At 46.2% G+C, this 18,095-nt stretch overlaps 1 protein-coding gene across 4 annotated transcripts in view; it reads right to left on the bottom strand.

The window, feature by feature from the left end:
* Nucleotides 1–18,095, bottom strand: part of LOC115322654 (histone-lysine N-methyltransferase SUV39H2) — a 193,703-nt gene that overhangs the window by 25,317 nt on the left and 150,291 nt on the right. For all 4 annotated transcript variants that reach the window (XR_006076672.1, XR_006076671.1, XM_029983005.4 and 1 more), the window contains exon 11: nucleotides 17,588–17,717. Coding sequence is in view for 2 of the 4 variants with exons in the window: in XM_029983005.4 (XP_029838865.2) it covers nucleotides 17,588–17,717 (130 nt within the window). In the remaining 2 variants the exon portion in view is untranslated. The remainder of the gene's footprint in view (nucleotides 1–17,587; nucleotides 17,718–18,095) is intronic.

Here is an 18,095-nt window from a genome sequence, read left to right as displayed (position 1 = left end):
GCTGCATGACATTAAGGGGAGGGGAATCAGCTAGCCAGACAATTTGGGAAGTGTCAAACAGAGTCAAAAAAAGAAATGAACAACCACGGCATGAATTTGTCTCAAACTGCGTTCCAGTTATTATTTTTAATCCATTCTATGCAATGCAGAACAAAAAGTCGACCATGGGCCACGGGCGCATTCTATGGAATGTGCTTGGCGAGTGTATAAAATCGTGCAAAGGTGCATTTATAACTGCCATTCTTTGTGTATGTCATCTGGTGTTCCCGCAGTTCACCTTCTTGCATTGGATTTCTTTCAATATTCGTCTATTTTTCTGCTGCCCTTCAGTGCTATCGAGAAACTCCCTCTCCGAGGAGAAGGGGGCAGTTGGTGGAAAACAGAACCGCCTCTGGAGGGGAAGTGCAAGTCAGGTGTGGCCTTACCGCACTGCCAGGCGGGAGGAATGTGTGTCCGTGTGTCCCCTTTTTGGGACTGAAGTTGGACCCCGTCGCGGGGGGCAGGACTGTTTCCTGACAGGGCATGTCCCGAAGGTAGATTGCGGGCATGTGTCGTCTGCAGGTCTTCATGAATTAATGTAAACAAGGTATTCTCTCAAGTCAGCGTCATTGCCACTGCATCATCAGCCAGTCACCAGCCGTTATTGGGGAGAGCATTTTCGACACCTGGTGTATCTCCCCACCTCGACGAAAATGTTACCCACTCTGCGAGTTTTAACCCTAACGTCCGTGAACTCAACTAAGTGAGCGTGAGCGAGGACAGCCCTCCAAAGACGTGTACCCTTGAGAATCTTCATAGTGGCAACGGGAGGACAAGCTTGCACGGAGTGTCGGCAAACAGATGATGCAGCTTATTGACGTTCTAAAGGTAGAGTAAATCAAAATAAACGGTTATCTAATGCATGAAGCAAATAGAATCATTTGCTACTAGCCCTTCGCATTGACAGCTGCTCCCGATTGCGATTATACAATCAAAACAATGTGTATCAAGTGTTAATTGCATACATGTGTATGCACTGTGCAACCTATATTTGACTATTTAACCGTTCACAAACTTCTAATTCAGGTATGTGTCCCCTTAACAGTTTAAAGAAAACTGGACAACTGGGGTTTTCGAAGTACACCTTAATTTTCAGGCATGAGTATTGCGAAATTTAGATGTACCGTAAAATCCCATAAGGGTGCCCTCCCCCGAGAGATCGCCCATACCGTTTTTCTGGCTAAATATCTGTAACATAAAAATTGAGAACCACAGCCCATCCCCCGATTCCCGTTGGACGTCAAGCGATGTCAGACAGGAATCGCGCATCAACGGTGCAATCGACGGTGTTGTATCGCGTCAGCAACCTTGCCAACTCTTGTATGTTTTCTTTTTTTTTTGCTGAAACGCCGACGCCATGATGCTAATAAAAGATTGCGCTGCTTGAGTCGAGCAGGCAGAAAACCACAGAATACGACGACTGCGTGCGCTACAGGCTGGCTCGAATCACTTGCTTGGCCGCCTTCTTTTGGCCGATACTACAAAGTGGCGACGAGGAAAAGCAATGAGTTATGCGGGACTTACGCCACCTCCGACGTTCCTACAAATGCCCGGGCAGCCGCCTATTCCATGGAAGCAATGGAAGAGCCTCTTTTTCACCTACTTAGAAGCGTCGGGTGCAAGTGACCTCACTCCGCAGAGACGTAAAGCCATTCTTCTGCATTCACTCAGCGTGGAAGGGCAACGCCAGTTCAGCAATGCCCCTGCTCCTTGAACTACACCTGTACTGCCTGTACAAACTGCAGTCGCCGCATCTGGAGACAGCAGGAAGGAGACGCCCACTGTTGGGAAATTGCCGCCGGCGGACGATACGTTTCAAGTTGCGCTGGCTACATGTGACCGCCTGTTCTCCACGGCGACGAACGTCCTCGTCGAGGTCACCGGTTCAAGAAACGACAGCAGAACCCGGGTGAGTCTACTGAAGCCTACATTTCCTGCTTACGAGAACTTGCAAGAACGTGCAAATGGGATGGTTCCCCTGAAGTTGCGGTTCGAGACCAGCTCGTTTCAGGAGTAGCGCCGGACAAGCTACGTGAACGTCTGTTGTTCGAAGGCGCAGGACTGACCTTGGAAAGGGCAATTGCGATAGCGAGCCACTACGAAGAAACGCTGAAAAGTTTGCAAGAATTTTCAGCTTCAAAGGGAGTGAAGCAGATACGGAAAACGAGTACAAACGCGGCGCGAACACGGGACTCTGCTGCGTCACGCTCTGCTTCGGCGCGAGATGCGAAGGAGCGTCAATGCTATCGCTGCGGGTCTGCACAGCATATGGCCAATTCAACGAGTTGCAAGGCCAGAGATAAACGCTGTTCGAAGTGCAAAAAGGTAGGCCATTTTCAAGCAGTGTGCCGGCGTACGAAAGACGAACAGAGCGTCAAGCAAGTTCGAGATGAGGGAGAGGTGTGCACGACGCTCCTACACGCAGCGACGAGCGCCGCGGCATTTATGTCAAAGTTCAAGTCGAAGGCGTGGAAGTTCAGTTTTTGGTAGATACAGGATCGTCGGTATCTATTATCACGGAAGATATCTACATGATGCACTACCAAAAGACCATGCCGTTGACCGCACCGTCTGTAACCCTACTCAACTACTCTAGCGGCGAGATTTCAGTGAAGGGTTGTTTCCTCGCGAACATCCTGTATCAGCAGAGGTCCACATGCGTGCTTTTTTACGTTGTCCGACGAGGAACCGCAGTGCTCGGACTGGACGCAATTCGGAACCTGGACTTGTGCATTCACGGGTCTACCCTACAATGCCTGCAGATGTCTGTACAGCCAAGTACCACTTTCGCGCGTCTGCCGAAGAAATTTCGTGCAGAATTCGGCCATCTGTTCGCGGATGAAGTTGTACTCGTAAAAGGGTTTGCACACCACGTCAAGCGCAAGCCTGGCGTGCCTCCCGTCGCAGCGAAATTGCGCCGACTTCCGCTAGCTCTTTGAGAGCAAGTGTCGGCAGAACTACGGCGTCTCGAGCAATGCGGCAACATTGAAAGCGTGGACACTTCCGAATGGATTTCACCAATTGTTATCGTTCGCAAGCAAGACGGCCGCATCTGCCTGTGTGTGGACTTACGTGAAGCCAACAAAGCCATCATTGTTGATGGCTTCCTTCTACCTCACACGGAGGAACTCCTGCACCAGCTGGCTGGTGCAACCCACTTTTCAAAAATCGACTTAGCGTCAGCCTATCACCAGCTGGAGTTGACACCGGAGAGCCGGAACCTCATGACCTTTGTTACTTATGAGGGTCTCTTTCGTTTTCAAAAGGTGTGTTTTGGCCTCGCATCTGCTCCTGGTATGTTCCAGAAGATGATGACAGCGCTACTAAAGGGATGCAAGGGGGTACTCTGCTACATCGATGATGTCATCGTCTACGGGAAGTCAGAGGTAGAGCACACCTAAAATCTTCGAGAGGTCCTAAGCTGCATCGCTGCTGCAGGACTACACCTTAACAACAAGTGCGTCTTCAATGTCCAAGAGCTTACGTTCCTGGGACATGTCTTCAATCACAGGGGATTGCACCTCTCCAGTCGAAGGTCAACGCTATCGTCAATGCACCGCGGCCTAACGATGTCTCTGAGTAACGTTCATTCTTCGGACTCGTTGGCTATTATGCCTAATTCCTGCCCCACTATGCGGACATTGTGGAGCCTCTGCGCAAGCTGCTGCGGCAGGGTGTTGGTTTTTCTTGGGATGAAGAGGCGGCACAGAGCTTTCGTCAGATGAAGCTACTTCTTTCAACCTGCAGAGTCATTCATATGTTTGACTTTTCACTTCCCGTGGTAGTGACCACGGATGCCTCCGAGCACGGACTGGAAGCTGTGTTGCAACAGAAATTTCAAGGCGAACTCTGCACCGTTGCCTTCGCATCCCGAACGCTAACTCGAGCTGAACGTAATTATTCGGTTGGGGAGAAGGAAGCGCTGGCGTGCGTCTGGGCATGCGACTACTGGCACGTCTTCCTGTGGGGACGGAAATTTGAGCTTCGTACAGATCAACAGGCCCTGGTCACCCTACTGTCGTCAAGAGGAACGGGTCGCCGGTCGATACGCATTGCAAGATGGTCGCGGGAGTGACAACATCGCGGGAGTGACAACAAGGTAGCGGACGCACTTTCGCAGCTACCTTTACCGGGACTTCAAGAACAGGAAGAAGAGGTTGTGTCTCTGGCACCCTCTTGCATGACGAAACAGCAACTACAGGAAGAGGTCAGGTCGGATTCCATGCTTCAACTGGTAATGTCCTTCGTCAAAACACACAGGCCTTCGAAACGCAACCTCAGCTCTGAGCTTCTGCCCTTCTACCATGTCCGGGAGGAACTCGTGGTCATGGATGATCTCCTGCTGCGGGACGAGCGCTTGGTGATTCCGGTCTCACTGAGCTGCACGCTACTGGAAGCTGCGCATGAGGGCCATACCGGCATTGCTCGTACCAAACAGACTCCGTAACCAGTATTGGTGGCCGGGACTTGATAAGCAAGTGGAGCAAGCAATTTAAATGTTGCACCATTTGTCAGTCAGCCGACAAATCTGCCAAACCTGAAGTGGCACCCCTGCAGCCGATTCCATGGCCTGAACGTGCTTGGCAAAAGCTGGCATTGGATATCGTAGGGCCCTTCGGAAGGGCCAAGGAGAGTAGTAAGTTTGCAATAACATTAATAGACTTCTATTCAAAGTGGCCAGAGGTGTGTTTCGTCTCGACTGTGACATCAGAAATGGTGATGAAGTTCCTGACAGCGGTCTTCAGCCGTGAAGGATATCCCGACGAACTTGTGACCAACCATGGACCACAACTGACGTCTACTATATTCAAAGATTTCCTTCAACAGCGAGGGATTAAGCACTCCCATTCCTCCATTTACTACCCCCAGAGTAACGGGCAAATAGAGCACTTCAATAGGGTGCTAAAGGACTTCGTTCAGCTTGCATCATTGGAGCAACATCCCCTAGAAACTGCAGTACTGGAGTACCTTGCTGTTTATCGCAGTACCCCCCCAGGCAACAACAGGTATGCCACCAGCTGTACTGCTGCACGGTCGTGCCCCACGGACCGTGCTGGACATCATTGGGTGGCCTAGCCCAAGATTCTTTGGTGACCGCAGTTCAGAGATGGTCAAGCTACGGGAGCAAGTGAAGACTAAGCAGAAATACAGCAAGAAATATACGGACGGAAAGAGAGGTGCGAAGACTCCAAAGTTTCAACCAGGCGGCTCCGTGAGGGTGAAGAAACCCACTATCACCAAGAAATGTGACCTGTCCTACAGTAAGTCACAAAAAATTGTGGGACAGAAGGGTCCAAGTTCTTTTATTCTTGAAGATCACCAGACGTGGAACGCTTCAAAGTTGTCAAGTGTACCGCAGATGCCTGCAGGTAATATGCAGAGTCCAGTCAAGCACATATCATCTCCCTCGACAAGCGTATCGAGAGATTTTAGTGCTTCCGACGTTTCAGACGAGGCCGAGGACGTGGAGCAGCTTAAGACACCCCTGGATGGCGGAAGAGAGCCTGTAGAGGAGCAAGTGCTAGGGGAAAATCAAAGCCAGCCACTACTGAGGAAGTCGACTCGAGAGCGGCGACAATCAGCATGGCTTCAAGACTACGCCAAGAAATAGACATTCTTTTGATTGAAGTTAACATTGCGTAGAAGTTAGATGTTGCATTGAAGTTAACTTTTTGCAAGGGGGAGAGATGTATTGCGTCGGCAACCTTGCCAACTCTTGTATGTTTTTCTTTTTTTTACTAAAACGCTGGCATCATGGTGCAAATAAAAGATTGCGCTGCTTGAGTCGAGAAGCAAGAAAACCACGGAACACGACGACTGCGTGTTTGCTACCGGCTGGATCGGGTCGCTTGCTCGGCCGCCTTCCTTTGGCCGATACTACAGGCGGTACTGGTGTGTCCGAAAAGCGAGCTCATAGCGGGTTCCCGCGTTTTTGCCTGCGATCTGTGCACACGCAAGTTGTTCCCGCATGTATATTGCATCGTGAAATGCGAATCTGCTGTGTTTGCGATTTGCGGTATCCGCTCCCAAGTTCGCAGCAGATTCCTGCGTTTTTGTCCGCGATCTGCGCGCACGATATCCATTTTTAGCTGTAAGTAACATGCACAAGTTGTTCCCGCGTGTATATTGCACCGTAAAATGTGATTCTGTTGCGACCGCGATCTGCGGTATTTGTTTCTGTGACATGCGACTTTGCAGCGCATTCCTGTGTTTTTGTCTGCGATCTGCACGTGCGATATCGGTTTCCGTGACAGGCAAGATTGTAGCGGGTTCCCGCATCTTTATTGCACCATGAAACTTGAATCTGCTGCATCCGCGATCTGTGGAATCCGTCCCCGTGAGATGCGAGCTCTCGGCGGGTTTCCGTGAGTCCTTCGCATCGTGAAACGCAAATCTGCTGCGTCGCCACTTGTGGCATCCTTTCTCGTGCCAAAGGAGTTTGCAGCGAATTCCCGTGTGTTTATCGCATTGTGAAACGCGAATTCGCCATGTGCGCGATCTGCGGTATCAGTTCCCACATCACGTGGTTTGTAGCGGGTGCCCCGGTGCTTATCATTAATTTTGGATAAAGTTTTCATGTGGTATCTCCAAAGATAGCCCACCCCATGTTTTTCCCCATTTATCTCTTCATTTTGGGGGGCACCCTTACCGGATTTTACGGTAGTCACTCCCTTCGATGGCAAATTTTGAGTTATGGGCATAAAAGGCTAGAAACAATGATAAAAATCAAAAGTCAAACTTGGGGGTTTTAAGTGCCAAACCAACAACGGGCATCTGGCACGCCCCAGCGGATGACTGAGGATTAATTTCGACCACCTGGGGATCTTTTGACGTGCAACCGAAAGCTCGGTTACCACGGCGTCTTCTCCGCAATAAACCTCCGTCAGATTGCGGGCACCTCGGCCAGGATTCGAACCCGCCACATGGCAAGAAACAATGATAATGCACAGCAATTTCAGAAGCTGGTCGCTTGGGGACACTGAACCTAAACGAGTGCTTCCCGTTTGTCTATGTCGACCGGCGGCTTCAACAAAGGTTTTTGCCGTGACGAACGGCCAATATTTTATTTTTTCGTTCTTCGCCGACCACGTGCGACGTTTGGTATGAAATAAATGTTTATTTAAGTAAACTATACTCGTAATCTGATTATTTCTGAACACCACAACGCAGCTAGCTGTACAACACCTGCTGCGAACCGCGGCTTTAACCATGGCAATGGTGGCCGGCAGGCGATTTCCCTTCCCGTGACGCATCGCTTCAAGGTGAGTGAATACTTGCTCTAGAAACATCGTCTGTGGCTCGCTCTTGCAAAGGAAGCGTGCAGAATAGCCTCAAACCACGTGCTTTGCAGCTTGGAGTGTAAACAAAAATGTAGCTTCGTGACCGAAAACAAAGGCCACCCTCCCTTCGTCAGACGTTGACTGCTATCTCTGCACCCCGCGAGTCAGCTTTGTCGATTTTTGGAAGGGGGAGTTTGAAGAGGTTAAAAATGACGAAGACAGAGCAAGAGAGTCACATGCAAAAGTTTGGCAAAAGAAATACCTTTACACTGGCGATAAAAAGGCTCGAGATATACCTAAGCACTTCTTATGAGTTGTGAGTGCGAAAGCACGCACGCCGCTCTTCGCTCCCTTCTTTAATCTGCGGCTTACAATGCGCTGACCTAGGGCATGGAACGGTGGAACCACTGCATTGCGGACACGCTGCGCCATTGGGTAAGCGATCGTTCAAACTGTCGTGTGCCTTGCGGTGTGAGGAAGGAACAGACAGCAATGTAGTTTCCAGCACGACAAACCCCTTGGTTTATACCATGCGCAGTACATATTGCCACACGCCGTGCAACCGATAAAAGGCAAGTGAATGCGGTGGTCAGTGATAACACAACAGTGTGATAAAACATTGAGGATGACACCACACAAACTGACGCGCAGCGGCCAATGGGAGCCTCGTCGACGGGCACCAGCCAATGGGACCGAAGTATAAAAGGTGCCATTGGCTAGCTTTGCGCATGGTTTCATTAACGTACCATTTTGGATAATTTCAAAGCTGATGACGTCGGCTCGCTCCATGAAACAGTTAATGCTTTTGCATTAAAAAGTAGAAAAATGTTTACCAACTGTGCCAACGCTTTACAATAAAAATAAAGTTTTTTATTTCATGTTTAATTTTTTTATTCTGCTATCAGGCTAATATTTTTGGTAGGATTGAGCCCACTGTAATTTTAGAAAAGTATGGCCCATGTTTCCAACAAGTGACTGTATCTTTGTCGTTTATTTTTAGTTACTTAAAAAAAAGCATGAAGCTATCGTTACAGTTACTTTTAAAAAAATGAGAAGTCTATAATTTTCTGTAATGCCAAATTAGAGCGCAGCTCTTGAGAAAGAGTGGAGAGTATAAAGAGGAATATGTGCTCCTCCTCCTTCCCCAAACTCTCTTCCTCCCCCACCTCCATCCTACTCACCTTATCCTCCCTTCCTCCTCCCCCTCCTTCTCCTTCCCCACACTTCCTCCCCCTCCCTCCGTCTTGCCTCCCGAGGTCACTTGTGACACTTGCGACGTTCCTTGTGAAGGCCTCGTGAAAGACCCTCATGAGTGAAGGTCGTGACCTTCACGATTGACTTTTGTGACATCACTCGTGACCCTAGTGACATCATGTGTCATGTCATTATGGGAAACGTCCCATAATGCAACGTGCAATTATGCCAACGGCGACGCTGCTCAAGCCGGAAACGGGCACCTAAGAGCTGCGTTCTAAAAAGGTAATGCGTTACAGATAGAAGTTATCAAAAAAAATTGGCTGAGGGTAGCTGTAGCTTTACGGGGTGGATGGTGCTCTTAGTTTGGATGGTGCCTTTCAGTGCCTGGTGCTCGTAGTAGAGGTTGGTGCCTAGTGCAGGGTTTTTGTATGGGGACAAATTACGTCACAGCACTGTCTTTTTGTGACGCTGCACACGCTTCTTTTTAGCACCAGCCACATACAAAACCTTTGTGCTGAACTTTGTGGGTCACAAAGAAAGGGGAAGCGCTTTCCTGCCCTTTTAACTCCTCGTTCCAAGAGCACTTTCTACATCATCAGTTCTGCTCCTCTTTTTTTTTGTCCTTTCCACCCCTCTCTGCTCTGGGCACTTCCTCATGGCACCTGCTTCTTCTCGCATTCCTGCGTGCTGTGTCCGTAGCTTTGTCAGCAGTGCCCTCGGTTTCCACTTTTTGGCAGTGCCGCTTTTTTCAACATTGTTTGGCAGTTACAGACTGACCAACCTACGCATTTCGTGTTTACGGTACTTCGAGGTTGGTTGGCCCTACAAAGCTACTGCTTTAAAAACGAGTTACGATATTGCGATACCACCGAAGACTGATTGAGACGTCACATAATATTGGGACGTTACATGACAACCAAACTTGACATCAAATCATGCGACGTGAGATCACAAAACCACCAGGTGACACATGATGTCAGTGTCATGACTGTGATGTGAAGTCACGTGATTTTGACATCATGATGTTATGTGAGACCATGATGTCCCATAACTTTGTGACATGAGACACAATGGGGTTGTTTGACATTGTGATGTCACAGTCACGACACCACACAGATGCCCATGATTGATTATAAATAAGTAGGAATCAAGTGTTTTCGGCTTTTATTTTTTCGAAATTCGGCATATTTTTTTCGGTGTTTATTTTAAAGTTCAAGTTTCGTTTTTTTCGGTGTATATTTATTCCCAAAAAAGTTTACCTTTTTTTTTCAGTGAATATAAAAGAAACATCATCGGACACCGGATCAGATGATCGTTGTAGCTGTGATATTTGTGATCACTCAAAGAATATCCGTCAGGACACACCTCGAAATCGCAGAATTCGTGGGCATAAACTTCAGCGCGCTTCTTTTTCTTTCCCATTCTGATGACGTGACCGTCTGAGTTGATGACCGTACAAAAACCAACGGAATGGCAAAAAACAAAAAATACATTGTATTTATGTTTTTAACCACAGGGAAGTCCGAGAAAGGGTGTTAAGAAAGCTATTAGCAGCTTTTCTCAATGTCCTCTGAAGTGCATGAAGTGAAAAACCTCACACTAGCCCACATCCAAACTTTTTTTAGGACCGGCAACTTGACACATGAATCACAGAAAAGACGTAGATGTCCCGTGAAGGCCAGTCCAAGACCTCTTTTGTTGCATTTCGAACCTTGCAAAGCCCTCTCTCTCTGTCCTCCTCTCCCTCCCTTCCCACCTCAATGCAGCCCAAAAAAACTGACATTTTTCGGTTAAAACCGAATTTTAGAAAAAGGATTAGACATACTTTTATTGTTTTTTATCGGTTTCAAATGAAAATGCCGAACCTACAAACTGACCCTTTTCGGTAAAAAACAAATTTCCAAAAATGAAATCGGCACACTTTTACCGGTTTTTATCGGTTTAAACCGAAAACTTTGAACCCTAAATATAAGAGAGCTAGCATTACCTCTATGAAAGGATCCATATTCTTGCCTTATCTCTAGCTTCGCTCAAAAATATCTCGCCTGTTTGATTCACCAAGATTTATCACTCTAACCCAACACTTTGCCAGGCACTATTTTCAGAGACATCTTACATATCCTAATGCACCAACCATCAGCTAAAAGTTAGGATCTCACATTGCAGGATGTCTACTTTATACCTCATTCTTGCACCAAACCTCCATTGATCAGAATCGCCTTCTTGCAGTCGTAGTTAAAATTATAGGGGTGGGACAAGTCAAACTGGTTTTGAGGAATTTTTAGAGCAGAAAAATCTGCATTCTGAAGCAGCTTTGGAGCAGAAAAACCTGCCTTTTGAAGTAACTTAAGAGCAGACAAATCGGCACTTTGGAGCACTAAGGAAAAAATATCAGCATTTTAGAGCACCTTAGTAGTAACTGTGACATTATTTTAAGAAAGCATCTTAGCCAGTAGTAACTGGAGCTAGCTGTAAGAATACGGAATTTTGAGTTCAAAGCGAATAGGGGCTTTTGCCAAATATTTTTGAAGAAAATATCAAATAGTTTCTTCAAGCTTTTCATTAATGTTGCACCACGCTTAAAGGAGCTGTGCAACGATTTTAACGTTGAAAGAATTGGCATCCTCTACATTTGACATTGTTCACCTTGTCACAAATGACAGAAAACACATCTTCCTTCGAAATGCTGCAATTCTGCCACGTAATCGCAAGGCAAAAATTGGAATACAGTCAGACCTCGATGTAACAAACTTCTATGCAACGAAGTACATAACTTTTTCTAACCGCAAGTGTATGCACGCAAAGTATTTTTGACCTCTATGTACATAGTCCCGTTTGCCGAAATTTCAATGGGCGCGTTAAGTCCGTGCTCCGGAGCATGAGAGTTTGGCGCTCCTTCCACTAAACGAAGAGGAGTGCCAGCGAAGACTGACACTCGAGCGCGCTCCTCGTGCACCCAGAACTTCTCGGAGCGCGAGTGACTTCTTCACGCTCCGTGACGTCACGTAAACAAACAAGATGGCTGCGCTGCTGTTGAGATCGTCGAGACGAAAGGCGTAGCCAGACCGCTGCCCCTTTCAGTTGATTAGTGTTTAATCCAGCAGGTAAAAACAATGTGATTTGAAAGTCAAGACAGCAATTAGCGTTCCGAAGAAGGTTTGTTCGTGCATTTCGCCTGAAAAGGAAATTCATCTATCAAACAGTAGCGTACCGATAGCACAGCGACAGAGAAGTTGTCGAGATGAGGAGACATTCAAACCGCTCTGTCTTTTTTATAATACTTGGCCCAGTGAATAAAAATACTTTGATTTGAAAGCTGAAACATCAGTGAGCGTCAAGGAAAACGTTTGGTTGTGCGTCTTGCCTGACAACGAATTTATCTGTCGAATGAGCGTGCCGATAGCTCGGCGACACAAAAGTTGTGATGAAAAGACATTCAGACCACTGCCCTGCTTAGAATGCTTAGCCCAGCCGCAGCGAATAAAGAAACTTAGACTGGAAAGCCGAAACACCAGTTAGCGTTGCGGGAAAGGTTTGTTCATGCATACCGCCTAAAAACGAATTGACCTGACATATCGAACGACTGTGTGCCGGTATTGGCGTAGCTTCCGTCTCGCTGTGCGGCGGAACTGATGGAACCAGGTAATTTCTGACAAATTTGAGGTTTTCCTGCGTTGACGAGTGGGTTCAAGAGTGTTGTCTTTAATTTAAATCAGAACAGGTCAATAAAGAGATCGGCCAAGGTAACCTTCCACATATTTGCACGAAGCGAGTCCTCAAATCTTTCAGGAATAATAAAACGTTCGTAGAAACTTCATAACGTCGCCGTCTCCTTTACCTTTGACTCTGCCGCTCCACACGGACATAATTATTTATCTTCGAAATATTTTCGGCTTCTGCCACCCGTATCCACGGTCGGAAGGAGCTCGTGTGGCTCGTCGGTAGTTTCTGGCCGTGTTCCAAAACTCACTCTAACTATAGGGTAAAAGTGGTTATCAAAAACCTACCCGCGTCCACGTTTCTCTATTTTTGTTGTCACGTGACATAATCCGCTTCGGTAACTCGCATCCATCCAACTAGGTTTAGAACGCAACCTCGGTGTGTCGCGCTCCTGTACGCTATGTGCCGTTTAGTTACTGCGCTCAAAGTATAAAACTCGTAAGTTACTGCGCTTGAAGTATACAACTCGTTTGTCACAAACTTTTGGGTCCCAAAGGAGATTTTGGGAAGGAGATGCGCTGAAATGGGCCCCCGATAAAGTGCAAAGGGTGAAACGGGCCGAATCTGGCAAGTGTGGTGTACAGAACGGCTACTAGAGGACACTGGAGCCGCTGCCGTTTCGTCCATCGGCTTCGTTCGAGCTGCGTAGTTCGTTTCGAGGCCTAACTAAAAGCATGCGTTTCTCATTGTCCTGGGTGATGGAGCCACCCCTGACAACGTCGACCTCGACGACTTTTTATATGCCGACTCTACTGTCATTGCGACGGAGGAGGTGACTGACTAGGCAATAGCTAGCGATGTTCGTGGGAACTCGCAAGACGGGGACGAGATCGAGCCTGATGAGCAAGACACCTGCAATATGCCCAGTAACCGTGAAGTGGTGGACGCGATCGATGTCTTGAGGCGGTTCGCAATCACACAGCAAGACGAAGGCACGATGCAGGTCGTCTGGCAATGCAAACGTCGTGTGATGCCAATAATAATACCAAGAGTGGCCCATAAAAAGGTGACGGACTACTTTCAACCGAAATAGAGGCGTCCTTGGTGAGTTTTGTGCACACGAGAAATATTTGTGGAAACTTTCTTTAACATTAGCCTCGAATTTCTATGTAGCCAAATTTCAATGTAATGATGTAAATTCCGAATCTTACTGACTTCGTTACATCGAAGTTTGACTGTATTTCCCGATCTGCAGCCGCGAGCAGCGACCACGAGAAACATGCGGCATGATGTCAATGGGGGTCTTGTAGACAGAGCTAATTGTGCGAATACCTGCTCGATAAAAAGTAACTTTTCTATAAATCTTGCCGTTCCAACATAAATATAAATGCATAAAAAAACTGGGTATCATCGACAAAACTTTTATTATATGGAGTTTTAGTGGCGCCATCTATCCTAGATCCACAAAACGGTCAGTCTATCTGCTACCGCGAACAGCCGCCAGAAGACAGAGGGGGAGGGGGACAGGGCCGGACGGGTATGGCCGGACCCGGATGAGACTTTCCTCCTTTCAACATATTGTTCGCGCTGTGCCCGCCAGCACGTGGTCACGCGGTTGCGAGCGAATGAGTCCTCGCTGCTCACTGACGGCTCTAGAGAGAGAACTTTACCGGAGCCCCACGCGTACCCCATCAACATCACTGCGCACGTGACCCGGAAGACGATGTACGAGTTGAGAGGTGGCAAAACCCTAGATCTTTTTCATTTTTCTAAATAAAAACTAGGGTATCCACACAAAGCCTGTTTTCTGTAGTTCACTGCAAAAGTGTCAGGCTTCAACTTCCACAATTACTTAAGCAAAGCCCTGAAATTGTTGCACACCTCCTTTAAGGGGGGACACTACCCAGAAAAAACAATTTCTGCAAAAAAAAGTTGATTTTGAAAAATGTCATATTTACATCCACCAACATCTAGAGAGTATTCCCAGAAAGTTTCATTAGTTTACACTGCATAGTTAATTTTTTATAAATTATTTTCGGTCCTCCGATGCTAAAGAAAAGGTAGAGGTTGGAGCACTTTGAACGCATTTTTCTCCATTCCACTTTTTGGCATAAATTTCACTTTAGGAAAACTATCGTTTTGTTATTACGCAACTTGGATTCATTTTTATGAGTTTTTCTGGGGTGAAATTTTAAGGGGAAGATAACTATGAGCTTGTATTTTTTATTTTTGTCATTTTTCATGCTCAAGAACTAAAAGTTTGGACAAAGGATGGAAATCTAAAAAACTGTATTTGTGTTTATGTGGCTTCTTTGTCATGAAAGATGGTATAACATAGAAATATAGCTCCACAGTTATCTGCTCTGAACTGTCCTAATGCAATGTAACACATGAAAACAACAAATTTATAAGTAATTTCAAAACGATAGTTTTCCTAAGCAGACACGCCCACTTTTGTCTTTGAACGTTCGCAATTTTTTTCGTACTTCACCCAGGTTAACAAAAATTGGCAGAAATGTTCTCAACATCAACAGAAACAAGCAGTGCAAATATAATTTAAATCCGACAAGTGGTTCAAAAATTTACTGTTTTGGGTAGTGTCCCCCCTTAAACAAAAAATCAGTGTAACTCGTGAAGGTTGTTTTAATGCTTCCACTTATCCATTTCTAAGCTAATTTTAATCTAACTACCGTAATATCCCGAGTCATCGCCCACCCCCCTACCACCTGAAATTCATTAAAAAAGTGGGGTGGGCCATGTCTCGGTGGGTGAGCACAAACACTTGAAAAAAAGCGGAAAAAACCGCTTATTTTTTTCTGCGTATCTAGCGCTGATGCACAAGAGATACATCAAACTCAAAACTCGATTTAGTTTCATTGTTTTATAGAAACAAATGCTCACGAAAGAATATTTTACTATAGCGAAGTCCGTTGCTTGCATACGCGCTAGAAACACCGCCGATCTGCATATAGCGCGAACGTTTGTTCCGTGAAAGAATGTCACCACTATGTTCTCCTAGTTAGTAAAAAAAAAAAAAAAAGAAAGAAAAGTCTACAAGAAAATAGAAAAAACCGACCAGGCGCAACGAACGAGCGAGCGAGCGAGCGGACCAAAGAAGCGACCAAGAGCAATGCTGGGAAAGCGGGAAAGCCGGCGGTCGCGTTGGCAAATACTTTGGCGTCGGGCCAAGTCGGGCGCCTTGTCAATTGCAAGCTCTTGTGCAACTTTCTTGTTTGGTGCGTACATACGTGCGTCCGTGCACGGCGGGCTATCAATGCACGGTTGGGGCGCTCTGCAAACGCCTGTGTAGGGCGTTCCAGCAAAGCTTTATTTACGCGTTGGCTTTGCCTAAAATATTGCACAACCGCGGTCACGACGGGCGGGAAGAAGGAGCAGGTTCGCGGTGACCTTACTTCCGCGGAGACAGACTTTGACCTAACACTCCGCGGTTACATTAACAAACTCTTATTTTGTTATCTCCATCGTTTTCTTTTCGCCCGAATGACTTTGGGGTCGCTCGAGGAGGTAAACAAAAAGAAGTGTCTTTCCCTCCTTTGTTTTACTTTGTCACGGACGTCCTCGAACTGTAAGGCCCGCGGCCGCGTCATTCGGGTAGGATGAGTTCGCGGATCTTAGAGTCCGCGCTGGGGTATTTGAAGGGGTGGGCGATGACTCGGTGTATTTTCGGAAATCGATATTGGCCCAAAAAATGGGGTGGGCGATGGCTCGGGGATGGGCGATGACTCGGGATATTACGGTATATTTATGGACTATGAGATCAGAAAGTCTAATGCCTTGTGAAGATAAAATAAAACCTATAGAGATGTTTAATCATATCTAATTGAGTGGATTTACACACCTTGCTATATGCAAATTATTTTTCTTCAATCTCTAATTAAAGAAAAAAAGAATCACGATGAACGCAGGCTGTTAGGCCATCTCTGCCTAACATATACCCTAGCATAACAGTCACAGTTTCATTTAGAAACTTTTACTGTAAATTAGATGTAAGCATTAACAAAGTTGCAACTTCTTTTTTATACACCAGGCATGCATGTGCACCATTTCGCTTTGAAAGTGTGCTTTTCTCTAAGCACGCATTGCAATATTCATACTTTTCCAAGCGTTGATCGTGGTGGGTTATCTTATTGAGTATGCTTCTTATTGAACATGGCTGCACCGAAGAAGAGCAACACAAGTGGAGCTCGCTTTCACGAGTGTTGCTTCTCCGCTGTGCACCCAAGCTCAGTAAGAAACACATTCAACGGGGCTAACCCCTCCCATGATCAACACTTCGAAATATATAAATTTTGCAGTTAATTTCAAAGCGAATATTGAATAGTGTATTATTCAAATTTCAATTATTTGCACAACACCAACTACAGGTGTTGGAAAGTATTGAATAGAACTTTACTGTGAAATATCTGAAACTGCACAAAGAAAGAAAAAATTGTAAGGGTGCAGGCGAGCTGGTGGAAGTTAACCATAGTTTTGTTTAACCCGAGACTGGGGTATTTCGGAAAAGGGACGAGAAGAAAAGAGGCCACAAGGAGGCGACGTCTCAAAATAATTGAGACGTCGCCTCCTTGTGGCCTCTTTTCTTCTCGTCCCTTTTCCGAAATACCCCAGTCTCGGGTTAAACAAAACTACAAAGAAAGACATATTTTAAAAACAAGTTTCAATTAAAAATTAAGTGGCATGACTCAGAGAAATCAATGCCACATGTGCCACATCATACTTCATAGCATGTACATTGTAACGGTACGATGGTTAGGATGAATGGATGAATGAACACATACGACTGACCCAAAAATCAAGTGGTAGCTTGCACCACCTGGCAATGGAATAGCCAAGGTTGCCAACTGAACTTTCTCGTCCACTAAATCTAGCGTCACCATGATCTTTGGCACAGCGTGGCGCGATTTCGATCAGTTTCACGCTTTTGGTGCCACTAGGCACCGGAAAGTGTGAATATATCAAAATAGCGCAATTGGCACAGCTGTCCCGCCCCTGGAATTACTTACGTAAGAGATATTGAAATTCTAATTACTGATTTCTTAAATAGTGTTTTTTGCTTATGTCACAGTGCCCACTCCTCCCTGTAATGCCTTTGGGCACCGAGGGAAAATAAATGAAATAAAATTAAACTGCTTTTTTTGCTTGCGTTGAAATAGCCCGCTAACATTTGCGGTCTTAGACTAGGTTGCCAGTCTGCCGTTTGTGCGAGATCAAATGTATGGGCTACCTTGGAGACATACTCCTTTATAACAATGCTACAACCATTTCATGCCCATAATGTAAGAATGATGCATGAAAAATTTATGAACCGTGTAGACCGGAAGTGGGCCCAGGCAGCCTGACAGATGGCACCATTAAATTTACACGTTATCCAGAAAAGCCACAGCACTTACTACTCATCTTGTAGTCAAAGGTGAGCTCCTCCTGAGAGCAGATATCCTTGCTGGCGAAGAAGGCCAGCCGTGGCATCTGGCGGTTCAGGTTGTTGATCCACACCGAGTAAACATTCATGTTGGGGTCGCACTGCAAGAAACAGTGCACACCTTTAATCATCATCATCATCATTTATTATTCCTTGAAGGCCCAGGGGGCATTATACAAGGGAGTGAACACTCCAAGAAACAAACAAATAACCCAACTATTTATCAACAAAAACACGCTGCAATCTAGTTATAGGTTAGAAAAATAAGCTAATGGCTGCAGAAAATTTCTTAGTGGCAGATAAGGAAACAATTATGTCAGGCAGTGAGTTCCAGTCGTCAATGGCCAATAGTAAAGTAGACATTTGGTGAATGACGGTTGACAATGAAATTGGATAGAGTTTACAAGAATGGTTGAGACGAGGGAAAATGCGGTAAGGAGGTGATAACAAACTTTGAGATGACTGTTGTATTAAAAGAT

Source organism: Ixodes scapularis, unplaced genomic scaffold, assembly GCF_016920785.2.
Source record: "Ixodes scapularis isolate PalLabHiFi unplaced genomic scaffold, ASM1692078v2 PGA_scaffold8__174_contigs__length_109621045, whole genome shotgun sequence".
Taxonomy (NCBI): domain Eukaryota; kingdom Metazoa; phylum Arthropoda; class Arachnida; order Ixodida; family Ixodidae; genus Ixodes; species Ixodes scapularis.
Note: the sequence above shows the minus strand (reverse complement) of the source record. Positions and strands in the feature narration are given on the sequence as shown.